Source organism: Micromys minutus (genome assembly GCF_963924665.1).
Source record: "Micromys minutus genome assembly, chromosome: X".
Lineage (NCBI taxonomy): Eukaryota > Metazoa > Chordata > Mammalia > Rodentia > Muridae > Micromys > Micromys minutus.
In genome coordinates, this window is record NC_137970.1 from 596,545 (window position 1) to 614,910 (window position 18,366).

Sequence of the window (18,366 nt, forward strand, 5' to 3'; positions counted from 1 at the left end):
TAATGAGAAACAGGAAGTGATTCTGTTTTATAAGGTTGTAATTAAGTATTTGAGGGTACATATACATACACATATGTATATATGTAACAATAATATAGGAAAAGAGGCTATTAATTTGAGGGGATAGGAGAGAAACTGGGAGGGGCTGTAGGAAGGAAAGAGGGATGTGATACAGTTCTATTTTAAGTAAAATATATTCTTTATTTCTTTTTTTTCTTGATCTTCACACAGTCTGTGGGTTGTTTCTGGTTAAGGCTAAAGACACTATTACGAAAACAAAACGGCAGCCAACAGAGTCGGAAAAGATATTTACCAACCCTACATCAGATAGAGGAAGTGATTCTAAAAGGGAGGGGTAGAGGGAAGGAGATGAGAGGAGAAGAGGAGGGAATATAATCAGGATATAATGTATGAGCAAATCAGAATATAATGTATGAGCAAAGAATATTTTCAATAAAAATGTAAAGAATGAAAAAAAGTAAAGAATGAATACAAAGAAATAATATTATGTTTTGGTGGTCCAACAACAAAACATAGGTCTTAAAAATCAGAAGGTTTTTTTTTTTTTTTTTACATATTGCAAAGAGGAAACAATTTTGTGTCAATTCAATCATGCATAAAATGCTATTATATGAGCATATCTCTGTGTGTTGGATGGGAGTAATGGAGTATGGGATTTACAATGTCTGCAATAACTGAGAGTTTGGAAAGATTGTATAGCTTTCCCTATAACTTTGCTTAATGAAACCTTGAGTTTATGCTATGAAAAGAGCTAATTGTTTTCTTCTCATAAAAGTCATCCCAGCTGTTATCTATATATTTAATAGTCTGTAATTTGGGGTGACACATTCTTTTTCTGATATGCTCTAAAGTGGAAAATTGGAAATATCATGTTAGATAAGGAAGGGTGGTGTCCTATAATCAGGGATATTCTCTTGTTTATCTCGGTCTACAGCTGTGTCTTGTTCTGTCTTTCTCTGTATGGTTGTCAAAGCTTTTCAGTTTTGCTTTGCCAGAAACTGAAAAAGGCCCAAGAAACACACTATCTTATCATGAGAGAATTTTCTGGATGTAATGAAGTTTGAGCTACTTAGTATGCCCTGCAAACAAACCAAAGGTCTAGAGTAGAATCTTTGATGGCTGTTCTCTTTCTTCCCGTATCATGATAAGCACAAGAAAAGTAGTCATTGTGTATTCCTCAGTAATTTGTCAGAAACGCTTCTCATAACATTGATTGTATAGAAGATAATGTGTTGGGTATACATATTTACATTAAAGAAATAACTGAACTATCAACATATTTAACTATTTTTAATACCCAGTGATTGGCAAAGTACAAGCATGTCATAGATTTCAGGAGTTCCTTAATATTTTCACATTTATGAACCAACAGCACATCTTTCCTAGTTTAAACCATAAAATTATAAATTTAACTAAGATCATGTCAGTTGATTTTCTTAAATTGTTTTTCCCCTTTTGTACTTGAAGATAATAATACTAAGAACAAAGAGATCTCTCTTGTTTCCTAACTTACAGAATTTTATAACTAAAGCTTATCATAGAGGAGCTAGAGGCAGGTGTAAGAGGTAAGAGAATGAAGTTTCAACCCCAGGACCAATAGCTGATGTGTTTATTTAACATATCAATGTTATTCCAAATGAAACTGCAAATTGCTCTTTCTAAGTCTATGAAGAATTGAGATGGAATTTTGATGTAAACTCACCAGGACCAACCTTCCCTGGCATACCCACAGCTTCAGTTCAGTCACTCTTCTTGAAAACAACTTAGTCGATATTATCTCTCTATGCTTCTAATAGTTTTGGCATCTCATTTTTCACTGCATGATATGTAAGAGTTTAGTATTGTCAAGCCTACTTCAGCAACAAATACAATATATTAATTTTATTGGTACTTGTATATATGGCATACATTTTCTGAAAAAAAAAAAAAGAAGCACAGAATTAGCCTTTTGCCTGTGGTCTTCATTTTGCTGTATGGTTTGAAGAATTAAACCCATTAACATCTGCCCTAGCCACTGTTGTAGAAAACAAAAGTCCTGTAAATGTAAGGCATATTATTAATAGAGTAGGCAGAAAAAACAAAGATTTGTTGGCATATTGGAAGTTAGAGTCAGCCCCTCAGTGGTGATTTACTTTTTGAGCATTTTGCTTTCTCCATTCACAACCTCTTAAAAGATGCAAGGCAGCAAGTAGAATACAGATAAGCTCACATCATATCAAGATGACAAGGGATAGAGAAAGAAGAGTTGGCCCGCAACTTTTCTACTAGGAATGTTGCTTATTTTTAAATTAGTTAAAGTCCACTGAAATTAGTGCCCATAATGACCACCCTTTCCAGTAAAGCAGAGAATTAAATGTGGCACATTCTTACAATGTGAATGGCTTGGTTAGGTATGCAGCATGACCCAACATTTTAAGCACTGATGATATTTGCTGCTGGCACAGGCTTAGAAGCTGCTGCCACTTTCTCCTCATACATTACCTGAAGTGTTCATTCTTAGGATCAACTTCATGTAAGCCATGTGTTTTCTTAGAACCATGCCACATCAAGCACTTCTCTCCCTAATGGGCTCTTTTCATGGGGGTAGTGCAACTATGTGATTTACTGGCAAAGTGAGCTAATGTAGATCTATTTCACAAAATAAGAGCTAGTGGGTCAAGGGAGTAGAAATGAGTATGAGAGACCCTCCCTGAAAGCATGCCATCTCCTTTAAAAATCTGGCACACTACAAGTTCCAATTGAGAATCAAGGGCATTTGTGTTCTTATGAGGAAATATGTTCTACTGTAATTGTATATTTCCCAACAACAGTCTGTATTTGTTTACTGGAGAGAGCTTCTATATGATGAAATGTTTGAGAGTGGGAGAAAGAGAGAGAGAGAGAGAGAGAGAGAGAGAGAGAGAGAGAGAGAGAGAGAGAGAGAGAGATTGATTCTTTTTTAATCGGGAAGTTTTTCTCTAAAGAGAACCAGAATAAATAGCTCATTTCTTAAACTCCCGATCAATTCCTAACACTTCCTAGCCCCAGCAACACTTCCCTAAAAGTGTATTAACACTCTGTAATAGCAACTCCACTCACCTATGAAGAAATGATCTTCACAACTGATTTACAGTTAAACCGTGGCTTAGACACATAGCACACAATCAAAGACATTTTTTAATCTTTTCCCCAGTCATAATTTCTGAAAGGGAAGAATAGATAAATGTTACAGTCTGAAAAAGCAGCAGAAAAAATGTACCGTGTATTTTGAACACTTAGACCAAGTCTTCAGAATCTGTCCTTATGTATGTGTCCAAATGACAGTCGCCTGCCACTTGGAGATGATGTATGTCACATATTTGTTCCGACCACTCCTCATTTGGATGTTGTCCCTTTTGTGTGGGTATAGGAGAGGTTTTCAAACTACTTGTATGCCATGATTTAGGGACTACCCATGATTATTTATAAACCATGGGTCACTTTTGCTTTGTAGTACTCAGAGTTTGGTGAAACATATCTACTAAATCCTGTCGGTTGCATATGTAGTAAATAAAATATTCCTTAGATACTTTGAGGTTTGTCATACCTGTCTAGCCATATTCATCTAATTTCTGCCTAAGATACTTTACCGCATATAGGTAAATCTACAGCTTTAATCATTTCTAGGATTGGTTGATATAAATGTAATTATCCTCATTTCACAGATGAATAAACTGATCCCAATTAAATCCTTATATTTTTAGTGTGAATTGAGCAGCTGTGACTATTAGTTGGATCATTCAAAACTTTGTATCTACTATTTGAAGATAGGAAAAGAAAACAATATGGCTTGAACTCTTTTGATTAACTGTGCACATTACTGTAATCACCACTAAAGAATCATTCGTCCATCACTCTTACTTTCTATAGTTAGTAACACAGAAAAATAGCATCTTTTGTTCTCCATCAGTTCATTCATAGTTACATTTGATAATTAGTTCCAGGTTTCTTGTTTCAGTACCTAAATAAGTAGTCTCTCTAAATTATTTTTAAATCATGAAAGCCACAGGGTTGGGAAGATACTACAGTGCTAGATCTATACACAACCATGAACGCTTAATTCCAGTTCTCCATCACCCACATCACAAAGTCATATGTGGTCATATATGTTTAAAATTCAGTGTTAGGTATGAATAAAGACAGACCTATTCTGGAGTGGAAGTTGGTTTTCCAGGCATTGTTTCTAAAACAATAATACCTGTATTCAATATAGGACTCTTGTCTCAAAAAGGAAAGATAGAAAGCACCCAAAGTGGACCACACTCCTCTTTGCATTTATGTCCACACATGCATTCAGATGCACAAACATGTGTTTGCACTTGTGCAAAAATGCACACATGCATGGCACGCGCAGATGTGCGTGTACACACACACACAAACACAAGTGAAAGGCTAAATATTTGTTTTGGCTGTGAGTCTTTAATAGCTGAAACATCTTTCCATCTAAAGTCAAATGCATTTTAAGATATATTTGAAGAGTTAAGTAAACTCCTCCTATAGTGCTTTCAGAGATGTGACTGCTAAGCACTCATTTTCTGTTAAATAGTATAGATCTAATTCAACAATAAGTATTAAGAAACATTGAAAGTTAGCTTCACAAAATGAGACATCAGAATGGTACTTTGACAATTCCTATTAATGCTGATGATAATTTTTAAACTTTTGTTTCTGGAGAAATTTCAATTCCTTCTCATATTCAAGTAGTCAGTTTATTATTCAAAGAGTAAATTTAAGAATGAAATATTTTTTCTAAACTAAAACTATCATCTCTCCCCACATCTATTTTAAAACATTATTACAAATGAAGTCCTAAAAATTCTTTAATATTTCTCTTGAACAGTGATGCTGAATTTATTTTATCTGTGAGCAGTAGAGTTATATTTTTATAAGCTAAAAGGCATATAGAATTATTTACATTGTGTAAACTTAATCAAAAGGACAAGATGGAGCTTTTGTGCCTCCTACTCTGTAGTTTCCCAGTGCCCTCGTGAAACAGCTGTTAGATGCTGTGCTACAAGCATAGTATTTCTAAAATGTCGATTCTGTTATAACATTCTTCTGCTCCAATAATTTCCTGCTGCATTCACTGAGGGATTTTTGTTTTGTTTGTCTTTTACTGTTCACAGCCATATCTTTCTGGTCCTTGAGTAACTTTATCAAAGTTATAATTCTCCTAACTACCAAACTAGTCTTCTCACTCTTTGATAATAAGTCCTTTGTCTTCTTAGCCTAACATTTTAAGCTCAGATCACTTTTTGTCCTGTACGTTCTTCTCTCACACCACAGAGTCATTAATAATAGTATTTATCCTCTAAGTTCAGAATTTGGCTTATCCTGTGACACTTGCCCTGGACGTAATCCCATGAAAATGCCATTCTTCATCATACCTTTATGATAGATTCTGTGCTCTGTGGAGAGTTTCTTTGATCATTTGCCTAATATATTCTGTTAGTTCACAACTACATGTGTAAGCACAATTTTGTGGGTCTTCATTTCATTACCCCAGTTGAATTGCAAGTTCAGTAACTTCCCTGAGAATTCTGTTTTATGTCATCTACTATGAGTCACAAGGCACAGTTCTCAGTCCTCTCTATTATTCATGCAATTCTATCATTTTTTGCCCATATGACTGATTAGGACATAATTATTATCAATTTTTAGCTTTGTTTATTTGGGGTTTCAACTGGCTTTATGTAACATTCTTAATATGCAAAACCAAGAATAGTCTTTGCCAGGGAGAATATAAGTAATGTCAGATAGTTATACTTTGATGCTCATAATTTGGGATTTGTCATCTATTTTGTTAATGTGGCATGAAAATTACTCATTTTGCTTTACAGAGTTCTCTGAATAGATTTTAGAATTTATCTTGATGAGTTGAAGTTAGAAAGATTTCAAAATGGTGCTATTCAAGATAAAATGGACATTAATACTAAAAAAGAGCAAATTTATCCCAAATATATATGTTCATAAGTTGGGTAGGTTTTTTCTTTATTCTAAGCTATCTGTAAGGAGAAAATATTATACCAGTTACCGTTACTGGCTCATACACTGGAAGCTGACAAATGTGATACACATGACAAAACTGTCTTTTTAAAAGACCCAGTTATCCTTTGTTAATATGCCAAATTTACAGAACAATGGGATTTCAAAAATGTGAACAATATAGAGTAATAGATCTAATACTACATAGCTAAAAATATCAGCATTCTTTGTATCAATTTAGAAATGTATTTGCAAATCATTATCAACAAATTGTAGCCTAAAACTCTTTCTTCTTGACTTTGGAATTATACTTTGTGATTCCCCACTTAGAACTCATTATTCCCTGGGTCTTATAGCTGAGGCTTTTACTTTTCTGCATGTGAAGGGTTTTATTAATTGACAAGTAAACCAGCTCTTTGAGTTTCCTGTTGCACAATGGCTTGAAATGGACTCTTATTTTGTTTTTTTTGAAAGGGAGAAATAATTTTCTTTCAAAATGTCATGCTAATAGTCAATTAATTTGCCATTAAACTATTCAGGGGATGGATTAACTTTGATAGGCTAACAATTTTTATGACTTTAAAACTCTCAACAAAAACAAAATCATTGTTATAAAGGAACAGGGAACTATATTCCACACACTATCCTGCTACCAATTTAAAATTTTTAGCAGTTTATGGTAGTGTCTAAAATAGCTGTTGTATCTTTCTTTTAATGCTATCTAAATATCACTTTTATACCAAAGCACTAAAAGTTTGTTCTGTGGTTTCATTGGTTTATTCAAAATTTATTTTTCTTAACTGTTTATGTGATATAATTCAAGCTATTTTCCAAGGCCATTCATAGAATAATTATTGTGTTCCACTTACACAGTAATTGAAAACAAACTAAAAACTGCTTTTCTATAACTTTATATATCATTTTCAAAGAATCTTTTGCTAAATGAATCTCATTTGAAACCTTATTTCACTCCTGTGACTGCTGCATGCTTTTTCCTCCTCCTTGTGCCTTGTGCTAATTTTCCAAGGTTTAGGAGAAGTGCAGTCCTTACATGAACTCTTCTATCATACAACTCAAATGTTGCTTTCTTAACTCATTCATTTTAAGCTTTGTTAATGTCATTACCATTCACTTTGGTTATCTTTCTTGGACTTTGCTTGTTACATTCATTGTTACATTCCAGTCTCTAACTACCTTTCTACAAGTCACTTGTCCAGTAATAAACCTATCCATTGTCAAAGTCCTCTTGGCTTGTTCCAGCAAATCAGCACAAAGGAAGAGAATAAGTCCCTTGATAGTTGGTGCCCTTGGGTGATTTCCACAGCTCCCATTACTAAATCATCTCCTTGTAGCTCTTTCTTGGTTTCTGTTTACAGTTACTAGACATTTTCAAGGTCTGGGAAGAAAAGTTTCTTCATCCCTGTTTGAATTGAATCATATTTACTGCGAAAAACATGACTAATTCAGTATATAATATTTTCCTGAAGGTAATTCTCCCCATCCCTAAGCATATACTTTTATAAAGATTGTGATTGATCTTCTCAAAAACTAGAATTCAACTTCAGGAAGTAAATAATAGAAGTTTAAATGACAAATTTCAATTATTTCTTAAACAATTAAGGATTAAATAAAGTTAAGATTTATATAATTAACAATTATCCCAATTCTTAAAAAAATAACATAACTTTTATTCTTTACCAATCTAAGAGTTTTATAATTAAGGTCAAGTATATAATTGTGGGACCCAATATAAACAGGTAGATCCTCTGTTTAAAAAACATAATTAAAAAATTTTAAGTCAAAACTGAAGGTAGGAATCCTCTCCATGCAATCCAAGCTCATGACGCCTGTTTGACCCTGTTTGAGGCTTCAGTCTGATGAAAAAATTATTTTTCAAAGAGGTTATAATATTTTTGTCTAAACTTGTTTGAAAACATGCTCATTATTTTTTGTTACTTGGTCCAACCAACCAGTCTAATGGTTGTTGCATACAAAGGATTCTTTGCTACTTCTTTGATATACAAGAGATTTAAAGCTGTATGGCCAGGATGGGAACCTGTGATTATCTCAATTAAATTTTGAAACTTAATGGCTAAAAACTTTTAAAAAATAAAAAAAGAAACAGTAGTTTGTGCAAAAAAGGGGGGAATAACTAAAAATAATAATATAATTCAACTAGATATTAAATGATCAACCCATATGTTAAGGGCCATGTTTACTAGTGTCCTGTAATTGATAAATACATTAAAATATCATGGAATCACAATATTCAGTGTATTTGAAAGTATGTTAATGAGCAGTTTAACATCTAAAGGTACAGAAGTGGGTATACTGTAACCCAAAAGGAAATATGCCATATTAAAACAAAAAATTTAGGAAAATATATTTGCATAAGGAAATTGGAAAGGATCCTGGGAATGTTGCAGAGCCATTAGAAACTAAATGTGAATCTGACATCATATGAGAGAAATATAAAATCATGTGGAAATAAACCACTTTTGCAAAATTGTTTTGAAGTCCTTAAGCTATAGTTCAGAGGTTTCAAAGAAAAATTCCTACTATGCCCACCACATGAAACTGGTGAAGAACATTCTGTAGGAAGCAAAGGTCCTCTGTCACTTTTACAGAAGTAAAAGGCCTGTGAGTTTTTCATGATCATCTTGATGGCTATTAGTAACAGCTGTTAAATCATTTTGTGTAATATAGGTAGAGAGATAAGTGCCAGTGAGGCAACTCCTTAAGGTGTCCTTTGACCCATAAATTTATTTGGACACCTTTACCATGTATTATTTTCCACTATTATAATACCCATGTTTATTTTGACTTCTTATTTACATTTTGGCCCCATTATTACCATATTTTTAAGAGTAAGGGAGACCTTTTTCACGGATACATCCCCTTTCCTTCTTTAGTTCCACATCAAGAATACTAAATAATATTTGCTGGAAGTCCAATTAGAAGACATTGTACAAAATAGCATCTGATTTTCAAAAGTACCAACATTATTATTTTAGTTAAGGTTTTATTACTGTGAGCAGACACCATGACCAAGGCTATTCTTATTAAGACAGCAAATATTTGCGGCTGGGTTACATGTTCAAAGATTCAGTCCGTTATCATTATGGTGGAAAGAATGGCAGCATCTAATCAAGTATGGTGCAGGAGGAGCTGAAAGTTCTATGTCTTAATCTGAAGACAACTAGGGGAAGACTGACTCCCATGTTGTCAGGAAAAGAGTCTCATTGCCCACCCTAACAATGACACATTTCCTCCAACAAGATCACACCTACTCAGGAAGTGCCACTTCCTTAGCCAAGCATATTCAAACCACCCCAATCAATGTCAAAGAAAGCATATAAGTAGTTTAGAAAAAAGAAGACAAAGAAAACATGAAACCTAAATTATGTTCGTGAGCTTAGCCCAGAAAACAAAATAATATAGCTTTGAAGGCCATTGGAAGAGTTACTACCATTCTCAGAATAAGAAATTTAGGTAAGTTATACTACTAAAGCTATGTTCAATTTCCTGGCTTAGAAACCATGCTAAGGTCATACAGAGGAAAAAATTTGCTCTTTAGAAATAAACCTGAACACCACAGAATCCATCATATTTGGAAAGTCTAGCTCTAGCTCTAGATCTTTAAGTCTAAGTATATAACATGGAATATTAACAGAAAATAGTAAAGAAAAACAAAAGAAACGAAAAGAGAAAACCAATAAAACAAAAGCAAAACCAAAGCAAACAAACAAACAAGAAACCACCAAATGAACAAAAAACAAACACACAAGCAAACAAACAGAAACAATGTGACTAGATAGGATATTAGACACATAGAGCATATGTTTTCTGAAAAAATTAAAAAGGAAAATCCAGGAAGTTCAATGTTAAAATAATGTCTTCCAATATAGCTCTGGCTGGGATAGTCTTCACTATGTACCCCATGGTTGCCTGAAACACAGGCTAGTCCTTCTGACCCAATATTCCAAATTGCTAGAACTACAGACATATGTTGTAAGACCCAAATTGAGTCTTATCTAGTTGAGGCTCCCATGAATGAGATGAGAGATCAGGGATCAATGCAAAAGCAAGAGGTTTATTCGTCCAGTGTACTGGGGTTGCCTACATCCAGAGGAGAGGTGACCTCGAAAGGCTGTTACAGTTTTTATACTTTTTAGGGGTAAAGGTTACATCAGCAAGGTTATAACTTAAATTCATTGGCTAAGCATACTGACCTTTAAACCTATTGGTTAGTGAGCATATGAGTCAGGACCCTAACTGGGACTCTCTAGAGGGTCAGATGGCTATCAGTCAGCACATCCTCTAGTTTTTCAAGAATGATTCTGTTTCTCCCAAGAACTGTGGGTAGAGAACTTAGTGTAGCCTTGACCTGAGGATGTAGGATTAAGTCTGGCAAAAGCCCCCAGGTTCCTTCAATGTTACTCTACTATGCTTAAAAGAAATATTTGAAAATTTAATCACATGGTACAGAAAAATAAATGTACTATTTTGTGAACAGATTTTAGACTCACAAGTACATACACACACTGACTGATGTAGCAATGTTTTCTGTAAATCTGGGTGAAGAGAATAAGAGAGTTCTTTGAGATTTTCTGTGCTCCTGAATGTTTGAAATTATATGAAAATGTTTATTAATAAAGAATGTCTTTGATGAATAAAAAATAGAAGGATAACCAAACCAAGCTAGTGGTCAGGAAGTGCTTATGAAGAACTTATCAGTAGACATGCTGATCATTTAGAGTAGAAATGTTATGCCACATAGGAAAAATGTGTTTAATGTGTGACAACTGAAGAATTGGAGGGCAATAAAGGCAGATTTGCATTCAGCCAGTATATTTGGAGAATTAGCTGATTACATGGAAGGTTACAAGGCAAAGTCAAAGTTTTCAGTGACAGAGATGATTAGTACAAACAATGCTAAAGGCTTTTTCAGCTATAAAATGTTACAGTAACTGCCCCACCAAAATGCTTATTTTTTTCATATATGACAAGGTACCATAAACTAGTCCACCTCTGTAGTGTTTGTGAAGATATTTTAAATCATATGAAAATTTTATCACTATATTTAAGCTTAATTTATGCTTGTTTCTTTAACATGACAACAATTGAAAATCACCAAAAATATTTGTTGTAACTTAAATTATATGAAGAATGTTTAATAGAAAAAAATCTTGGTTAAGCTCTTTTTATAGATATAGAAGAAATAAATATTCAGTTGCCTCTAGATTTTTCTATTTTAGTGTTATTTTGATATTCCTTTTAAAATGAATGTGAAAATAATTTTTTTCTCAGAACATAAAATGACCTAGTTTTTGAATATATGGTTTCACTGTTTAACTTCCTTTTTTATAGGATTACTATTTATAACCACTTCCTTCAACCCTGAGGGGATTTAGTAGGATTAAAGAGTTCTGATTCACTTTGTATTTGAAGTTTTTTTTTTCCTTCCACCTTTGCTCAGCTAGTGGAATCCATGATGAATTCTCATCTCCAAGGGGTAAGCTGTTTGTAGTAAAGCCTGATAGCCGCCTTAGGTCTCTGTAGAAGTAGCATTGATTCCTTCCTTTCCTGGGTTTTGTTTATTTCAGAATGATAGCATCCACGTAGATACAATACATTATCATGCTTAAGTACTGTTAAGCATGTAATGGCTTTAGTTTTGTTCATATCAGGTATTTATATAGTAAAAAATTTTGGCACATAGCAGAGAAATAAACACAAGCATTTAGCATTCTACTCATGTAGCATGACTGAAGCCACAGTGAGAAAAGTCAATGACAGAGGATCCCTGAAATTCATCTGTGGATTACATGAGAGTCACAGTGTGTTTGAGAGGGTAGCATCTGGTAAGAACAACATATTGAGGCACAGAATGGAATTCGGAAGATAGATATTTAGAAGGTAGGTACTTTGAATTATGGTTTAATCTCAGGTGTTTTCTGATATTTGGATAGCTCTATAGGCAACAAATGAAACTACTTGCATTTGACAAGTTATAGAATTCATTTGCATTTCTGAGTCAAAGAAGTTATTAAAACCAATTAAATAAAGTATACATAAAAATCGAGAAAAAACAAATCTTTTTTACATTATATTACTGTTCTGTTTCTTAGAAAATGTCTTGGAGTTGTTATTTTATAGCATATTAATGGAAAATACTTATCATTTCCTTTTTTTTCTACAAAGAAAATCAAAGAATGTTCTTAATCTACCATACAGAAAAACTACATTAAAGGGAGAATATTAATTTCTGCTGAGTTCCACAGCAAAAAATACAATTGTACAAACATTTTGAAATGGATGTTTGTGTGTCTTGACCTGTGAATGTAATAAAGATTTGTTACTTTGCTCAGAAGTGCTGGGCTATATTGCAGATTCGAATGTCCTCACATTTTTATAAGGTTTTTTTTTTTAAGATGTCATTAATAATTTTCTTGGCTGATTACAAAGCATGTGTTCCTCAGCAGAATTAGAGAGTTGCCCAACTAGAGAACAGGTTTCACAATAGGCTGAGATGAATTCTGTTCATCAGAAGAGAAAATGGCTTGTTTTAAGTCTAAATTGACATGCTTGCTAATTACAGCAGTAAAGGTGTTCCTTGTGGTCAGGATTCATTTAGAGTGTGGGAAAGTTCAAGTGAAAGTTGATGGAGTAGCTTTACAACACACTTCTCCAGGGGGAACTTGAAAATCTCAAAAGTAAACAGAAGTAGAGCAAACATCAAGTACCTCCAAGTAAAAAGCAAACACTGATATTAACAGTCGAGAGGGAACTAATATGAAATCAAAGAAAAATATTCTGGTAGTTACTTCTAATCCAAGACTTTCAGGTATTAAAAATAACTTCAACTAGTTATGTAACTATAAAAATACATTATTCACTGTTACATCCAGAGCCCTTAGAATATTTAGAGTTTGAAAAATCTTGTGCTAATGTGAATAAACAATATGGATAAATGTCTCCTTTTGACTACATGTATTTGTTTCTTTATCAAATTTGAGATGAGTATTTGACTTATTTGTGGTTTTGAGGTAACATGTTTAAGCATAGGTGAGAAGACCTCAGCTTGCGTGTCACTGATTACAGACTTTAGCATTCTGACACTGGAATGGGTTGCATTTTATAAAATCTGTCTACAACTACAGTTCCTACTTTGAAACTTGTTCAACACTGTCCAACTTACTCATTCTACTTACTTCAATAGCTGTCTTTGGCAATTTGTTCCATATTTCAAACACACTTTTATATAAAGAAACTATAAAAGTTAGAAACCTGAAAATTGAATTTTTCTTCTGAGCAATCACAACGTACAAATGTGGAAGAGCTGTTAAAAGCTGCCCCTCCGATTTTTCAGTGCACATAAAGTGAAATGCTCTAAATAAACGTACAGTGTTTGAACAAGTTTATCTAGTATTTTAATATTCCCAGAAGTCATTGAGATTAAATCTGAAACCAGATCCCCTTACCTATTCACAACGGAAATACGAAAGAATGATCCAGCTTTGCCCTTTCCAAAACCAGAATCCTTAGAAAATTATTTTGAGTCAAAGGGCATAAGAGATAAGGAAGGTTTAGAACTATTACTAGCTACCAAATTTCATCTTTCAATTTTATTAGCATTGCATTTGAAATTTCATCACCAACTCTGTAGCATATCATCTACAATAGTTTCTCTTCTCCCCATATCCAGCTCCCTAGTGGATCATACCGTATTTCTTCCTAGTATCTCCCCCTCCACTCATTGCTTTAGCCAGCTGCAAATGTCAACAGGCACTTTCTGGTAGCTCATAGGCTACTCGGAGGAAGAAAACAGGTAGGCTAACTAGCAATCTTCACTGTTAGCAGAAAGGAAGCAGTGAAGATTGCTGCTTCATTTATAATAAAAAGAAAACATCTTTATTTGCAATGATATGATAGTGTGCATAAATGACCCCAAAAATTCTACCAGAGAACTCCTTCAACGGATAAATACCTTCTGCAAAGTAGCTGGATACAAAATTAACTCAAAGTAATCAATACCCCTCCTATGTACAAATGACTAATGGATTAAGAAAGTCATCAGGTTGGTTGGTGGTTCTGTCTCTGGTAGCTCCCTGGAGTCTGAGTTAGTTGAAACTGCTAGTCTTCCTGTAGGGTTGTTTTCCCCTTCAGCTTCTTCAATCCTTCCCCTAATCTGACCATAGGAGTCCCCAGATTTCAGCTTAATGTTTGGGTGAAAGTATCTGCTTCAGAGGCAAGGAGAAGGAAGAAAGAGATGAGAATCTGTGGGAGAGGGGACTGAAGGGGTGGCAAGATTGGAATGTAAATTCTAAAAACAGACATCAGGAAAACCACACCTTTCATCATAGTCCAAAATAATATAAAATATCTTGGAATTACTCTAACAAAGCAAAGGAAAGACTTGTAAGACAAAAAAAATAGGACACTGAGGAAAGAAAAAGAAGAGCTATCAGAAGACAGAAGGACCTCTCATGCTCATAAATCAGTCAGATTAATATAGTAAAATGGCTATCCTACCAAAAGAAATATAGAGATTCAGTGAAATGCCCACCAAAATTCCAACTGACTTTCAATTCTTCATAGATCTTTAAAGGATAATTTTCAGCTTGTATAGAAATGCATACACACCATCACCACCAACAGTAACCAGGATAGCTAAAACAATCCTGAATTCAGGAAAAGCACCCTGAGCATAAAAACCTATGTGATAGTTGGTACCAGGAGGTACTGTACATGCTACCAAAGAAGAAACATAAATACCAACTCAGCCAAAAATCTCATGTACACTGGTATCCTGCTTGCTAGATGCAGTAGTGTCACTGTATCTCAAAGCTTGTGGGAGAAACCAACCAATATCTGTTTTGATTTAAAGCCCACTGCATGACATAGATCTCATACTCAATACTGCTAGGATGACCAAGAACCTTGAACTAGATAGCCTATGGACTTAGGGAAAAATCCACACATAGCATCTGCCAGAGTGGTTTTAAATTAATAGTAATTATTGTTTACCAAATTAAAATAAAATACATCAAGTTTTAGAAGCAGAATGAAGAGGTTCATAATTTGCACACATTTAGTTTTATCATTAAGATTTGGGACATATAGAGACTATGTTAGCAAGCAGAGGAGATTGATGCTTGAAGATACAAGAAAGTTCTTATATATTACCATTGAACTTAATTGTTCTTAATGCTGACTTTATTATTTTGCATAGTATAAAAAGACACTATTAAATCAAAATTTTGATTTTATTTATATGAGCATTTCAGAGGTGTCTCAGTGTTTAAGTGTGCTTGATGCATAAACATAAAGATTCGAGCTTCTAGTCCAACCTCTAGGATTCCATCTTCCAGGAGTAAGGACAAGAGGACCACTGAATCTTGCTGAAAATCATGATCTGTACATTCTTGTATATACACTGTCTCAAAGTAGTAAGGTAGAGAGAGGTTGAGGAAGAAACCTGACACTACAATCTCAATGTGCACATAGTTAGGTGGCTGCATCTGCATACATGTATATACATAAACACATATAAACCCAAATAGTTATATAAAGGAAGACTCTGAGGACTAGTGTTTAAGTGTTGCTATCTAAACATTATTGATCATATGGTGAAGTAGAGAATTTATTACCAATGTGTATTACCAGTTCTTTATTATCTCATTGGCTCTGATATGGTTCAAAGAAGTTAGGTGATTTTTTATAGTCAGGCAACTTTAAGGAAATCTGCTATAGTTCACATGTATCACCTTATCATACTGTATGTGATGAATTTTACTTACAAAGAAATTAAAATATGTAACTTAAATGACATGAGATTTTTCTGTTTCTAATATATGTATAATGCTATATGATGAGGTTATAAATATAACTAACCCTTTAAAATATGCTGTCATAAATCAAAATTATATTTTTATCAATTTATTTGCATAAACTCAGATAGTAGGAAATGATTCCATGTTAGTTCTTAGGTGGAGAGGCAAGTCTCTAATATTTTCTTTGGAAATTATCTTGTATCTAAAGGTGAAACTCATTTGGCATTCAGTAATTTTTCTATAAAGCCTTGCAAACTAGAGATTCATATTCAGGTACTTATTTTTGTTTCTAAAAGTGTTTTAGCTGGTTTGAAAAATAGTACTTTTACTTGGCGCTGTATAAAAAGAGGATACAATGTTGGAGAACTCCTGATGCAAGAGTTTTTTTTTTTTTTTTTTTTTTTTTTCCTTTTTTTTTTCTTTCAGGCAACACTGCAAGACTTGGAACAGAGACGCCCCCAGTTGGAAGAACTCATTACTGCTGCCCAGAATTTGAAAAACAAAACCAGCAATCAAGAAGCTAGAACAATCATTACTGATCGAAGTAAGTCTCTTAATGGGCCACGAAAGATTAAAGTCAGATGCACTAAACTCCAGTAATAGCTCAAGGAATAGAAAATGGGAAATATTTGAATATGAGAACTATTTCCCTGAAGAACACTTTTAATATGTAAAGTCAGACAATCACTGAATATAATTTCAGTGAGTTACAAAGCTGTGATTTTCATAAAGGTAGGGTTTTTGTTGCCTCATGAGGAATGTGGTAAACATAGTGTGGAGGAATATTGGGTTCTTACCAACCATCTGTCTGAGCCGGCATTCATGGAGATGCCAGTCTCCCCTTATCAATCTTGGTTGCTGGGCTGAGCCAACACTTGTTTTATGAACCATCTTTAATGTCTGTCTACAGTGACTCCTGCAATAGCTACCATTTACCAAGAATCATTGAGTAGCATGTAGAGTACAGGTACATATCAAGTTTTCACAAAGTCACCTGATGCAGTTTCATAGTATCTTTTGGTATCTAAATAACTGGTTTCCAAGTTAATCAAATTGTTCAAGATTTCATTGTTCATGAGGTTTTGTGGTGAGCCAAGCCTAAAAGAAGTATGCATTAATTTTTATAGTTTATTGGTTGTGACATGTGACATGAGCCTATGACTGCAAAGATAGCATAAAAATAATATCAGTATTAATCCCAGGAAGAAGGTGTACAGATTTGGAAAGAAACTAGCTAGTGTCTTCCAATACTGATTTTGGAAAAGAATAAACTTAGGATCTGTTGTTCTAGAATATATTTCAGAATGCCATTTATATCTCCAGCATGTCAAGAATATTGTTATGGTCAACAAGGAGTTGTTCAGTTCATGTATCTGAACTTTTCTTTCCTAGTAGGAAGCTGACAGTTCCATACAGGTTGCAATATACCAGCTCAAAAAAGTAGATCTTAGTGAGTGACTCAGTAAGATACTGAATTTTCATTATACATGTAATTGATTAGTCTCTTGTCTGAAAAAAATTGGTAAAGATATTAATGCTAATATAAACAGACTCTTAGTCATTTTTATTTTGTTTATAATAGATAACTTTTTCTCTAAGAGAAAAGTAGAATTAATACATTTTACAATATCTGTAAAACATCAGGTGCAAATTTTCTATTTTCCCTTGCAATCCTGTTTTCTCTGTTGTCTTTACGTTTTTTCATGATATAGGTTACAACTGAGTAACTGGAGGGAAGTTTGTATTTCTCTACTAATTTCCACTGATGCAAATAATTCTGTTTTTCTAAGATTTTGTCTTTTAGGAGTGAGATCTCCATAAGTAATTGTAACATAAGAGAACCAATTCTAATATATAAATCCTGTTGAAACATGTCATGTTGCTTACTAAAAGCATAAGCTGGAATCTGAAAACCCATTAAGTTCCTAATTCTGCTATCATGATAATTCTGACATGATATGTTTGTCTAGACAATGTCAGCTGTTGTCCTGCTGTGTTCTAATATATCCCCATATTTGAAATTTATGAAATAGGATGATAATTCAATACTCTGAAAGCCACATTAATGTTCAGAGTATAATTGTTCTTCATATAGATTTGGATTTCAAGGATACAGTGGAAAATATTTGTTCATTAATTTGCATTTGCTCATTAATGGTTTTGATCTTCCTTTTTTTTAACACATGTCTATATCCATATCTGTATCTATAGCTATGTCTAATCTCCTAGGGATTTTTTTTTAAAGAACCATTTAAGAGAAAAACATTTAATATATTGTGATAGTATGTTGAAACAATTCACTACTTGGTAAATCTCAGCTCATAACTTTGAACAGTTAGGAAATACATTTGGTTATTATATTATATCGTGAGCAAAACCAGTGACTAGTCATTTTCCTCACTAGTACTAATAGACCTGAAATAATTATGTCTACAAAATAGCTATATGATTTATTATATAAAACAATTTCCTCCATATCTATTGTTTCAGGTAATCATATTGGTGA

General features: G+C 33.6%; 1 protein-coding gene across 5 annotated transcripts in view; it reads left to right on the plus strand.

Annotated features, from left to right (window-relative positions):
- The window catches only part of DMD (dystrophin), a 1,259,848-nt gene that overhangs the window by 562,501 nt on the left and 678,981 nt on the right, over positions 1-18,366 (plus strand). For all 5 annotated transcript variants that reach the window (XM_080910294.1, XM_080910293.1, XM_080910296.1 and 2 more), the window contains one exon: positions 16,287-16,404. In XM_080910294.1, coding sequence (XP_080766420.1) covers positions 16,287-16,404 — 118 coding nt within the window. The remainder of the gene's footprint in view (positions 1-16,286; positions 16,405-18,366) is intronic.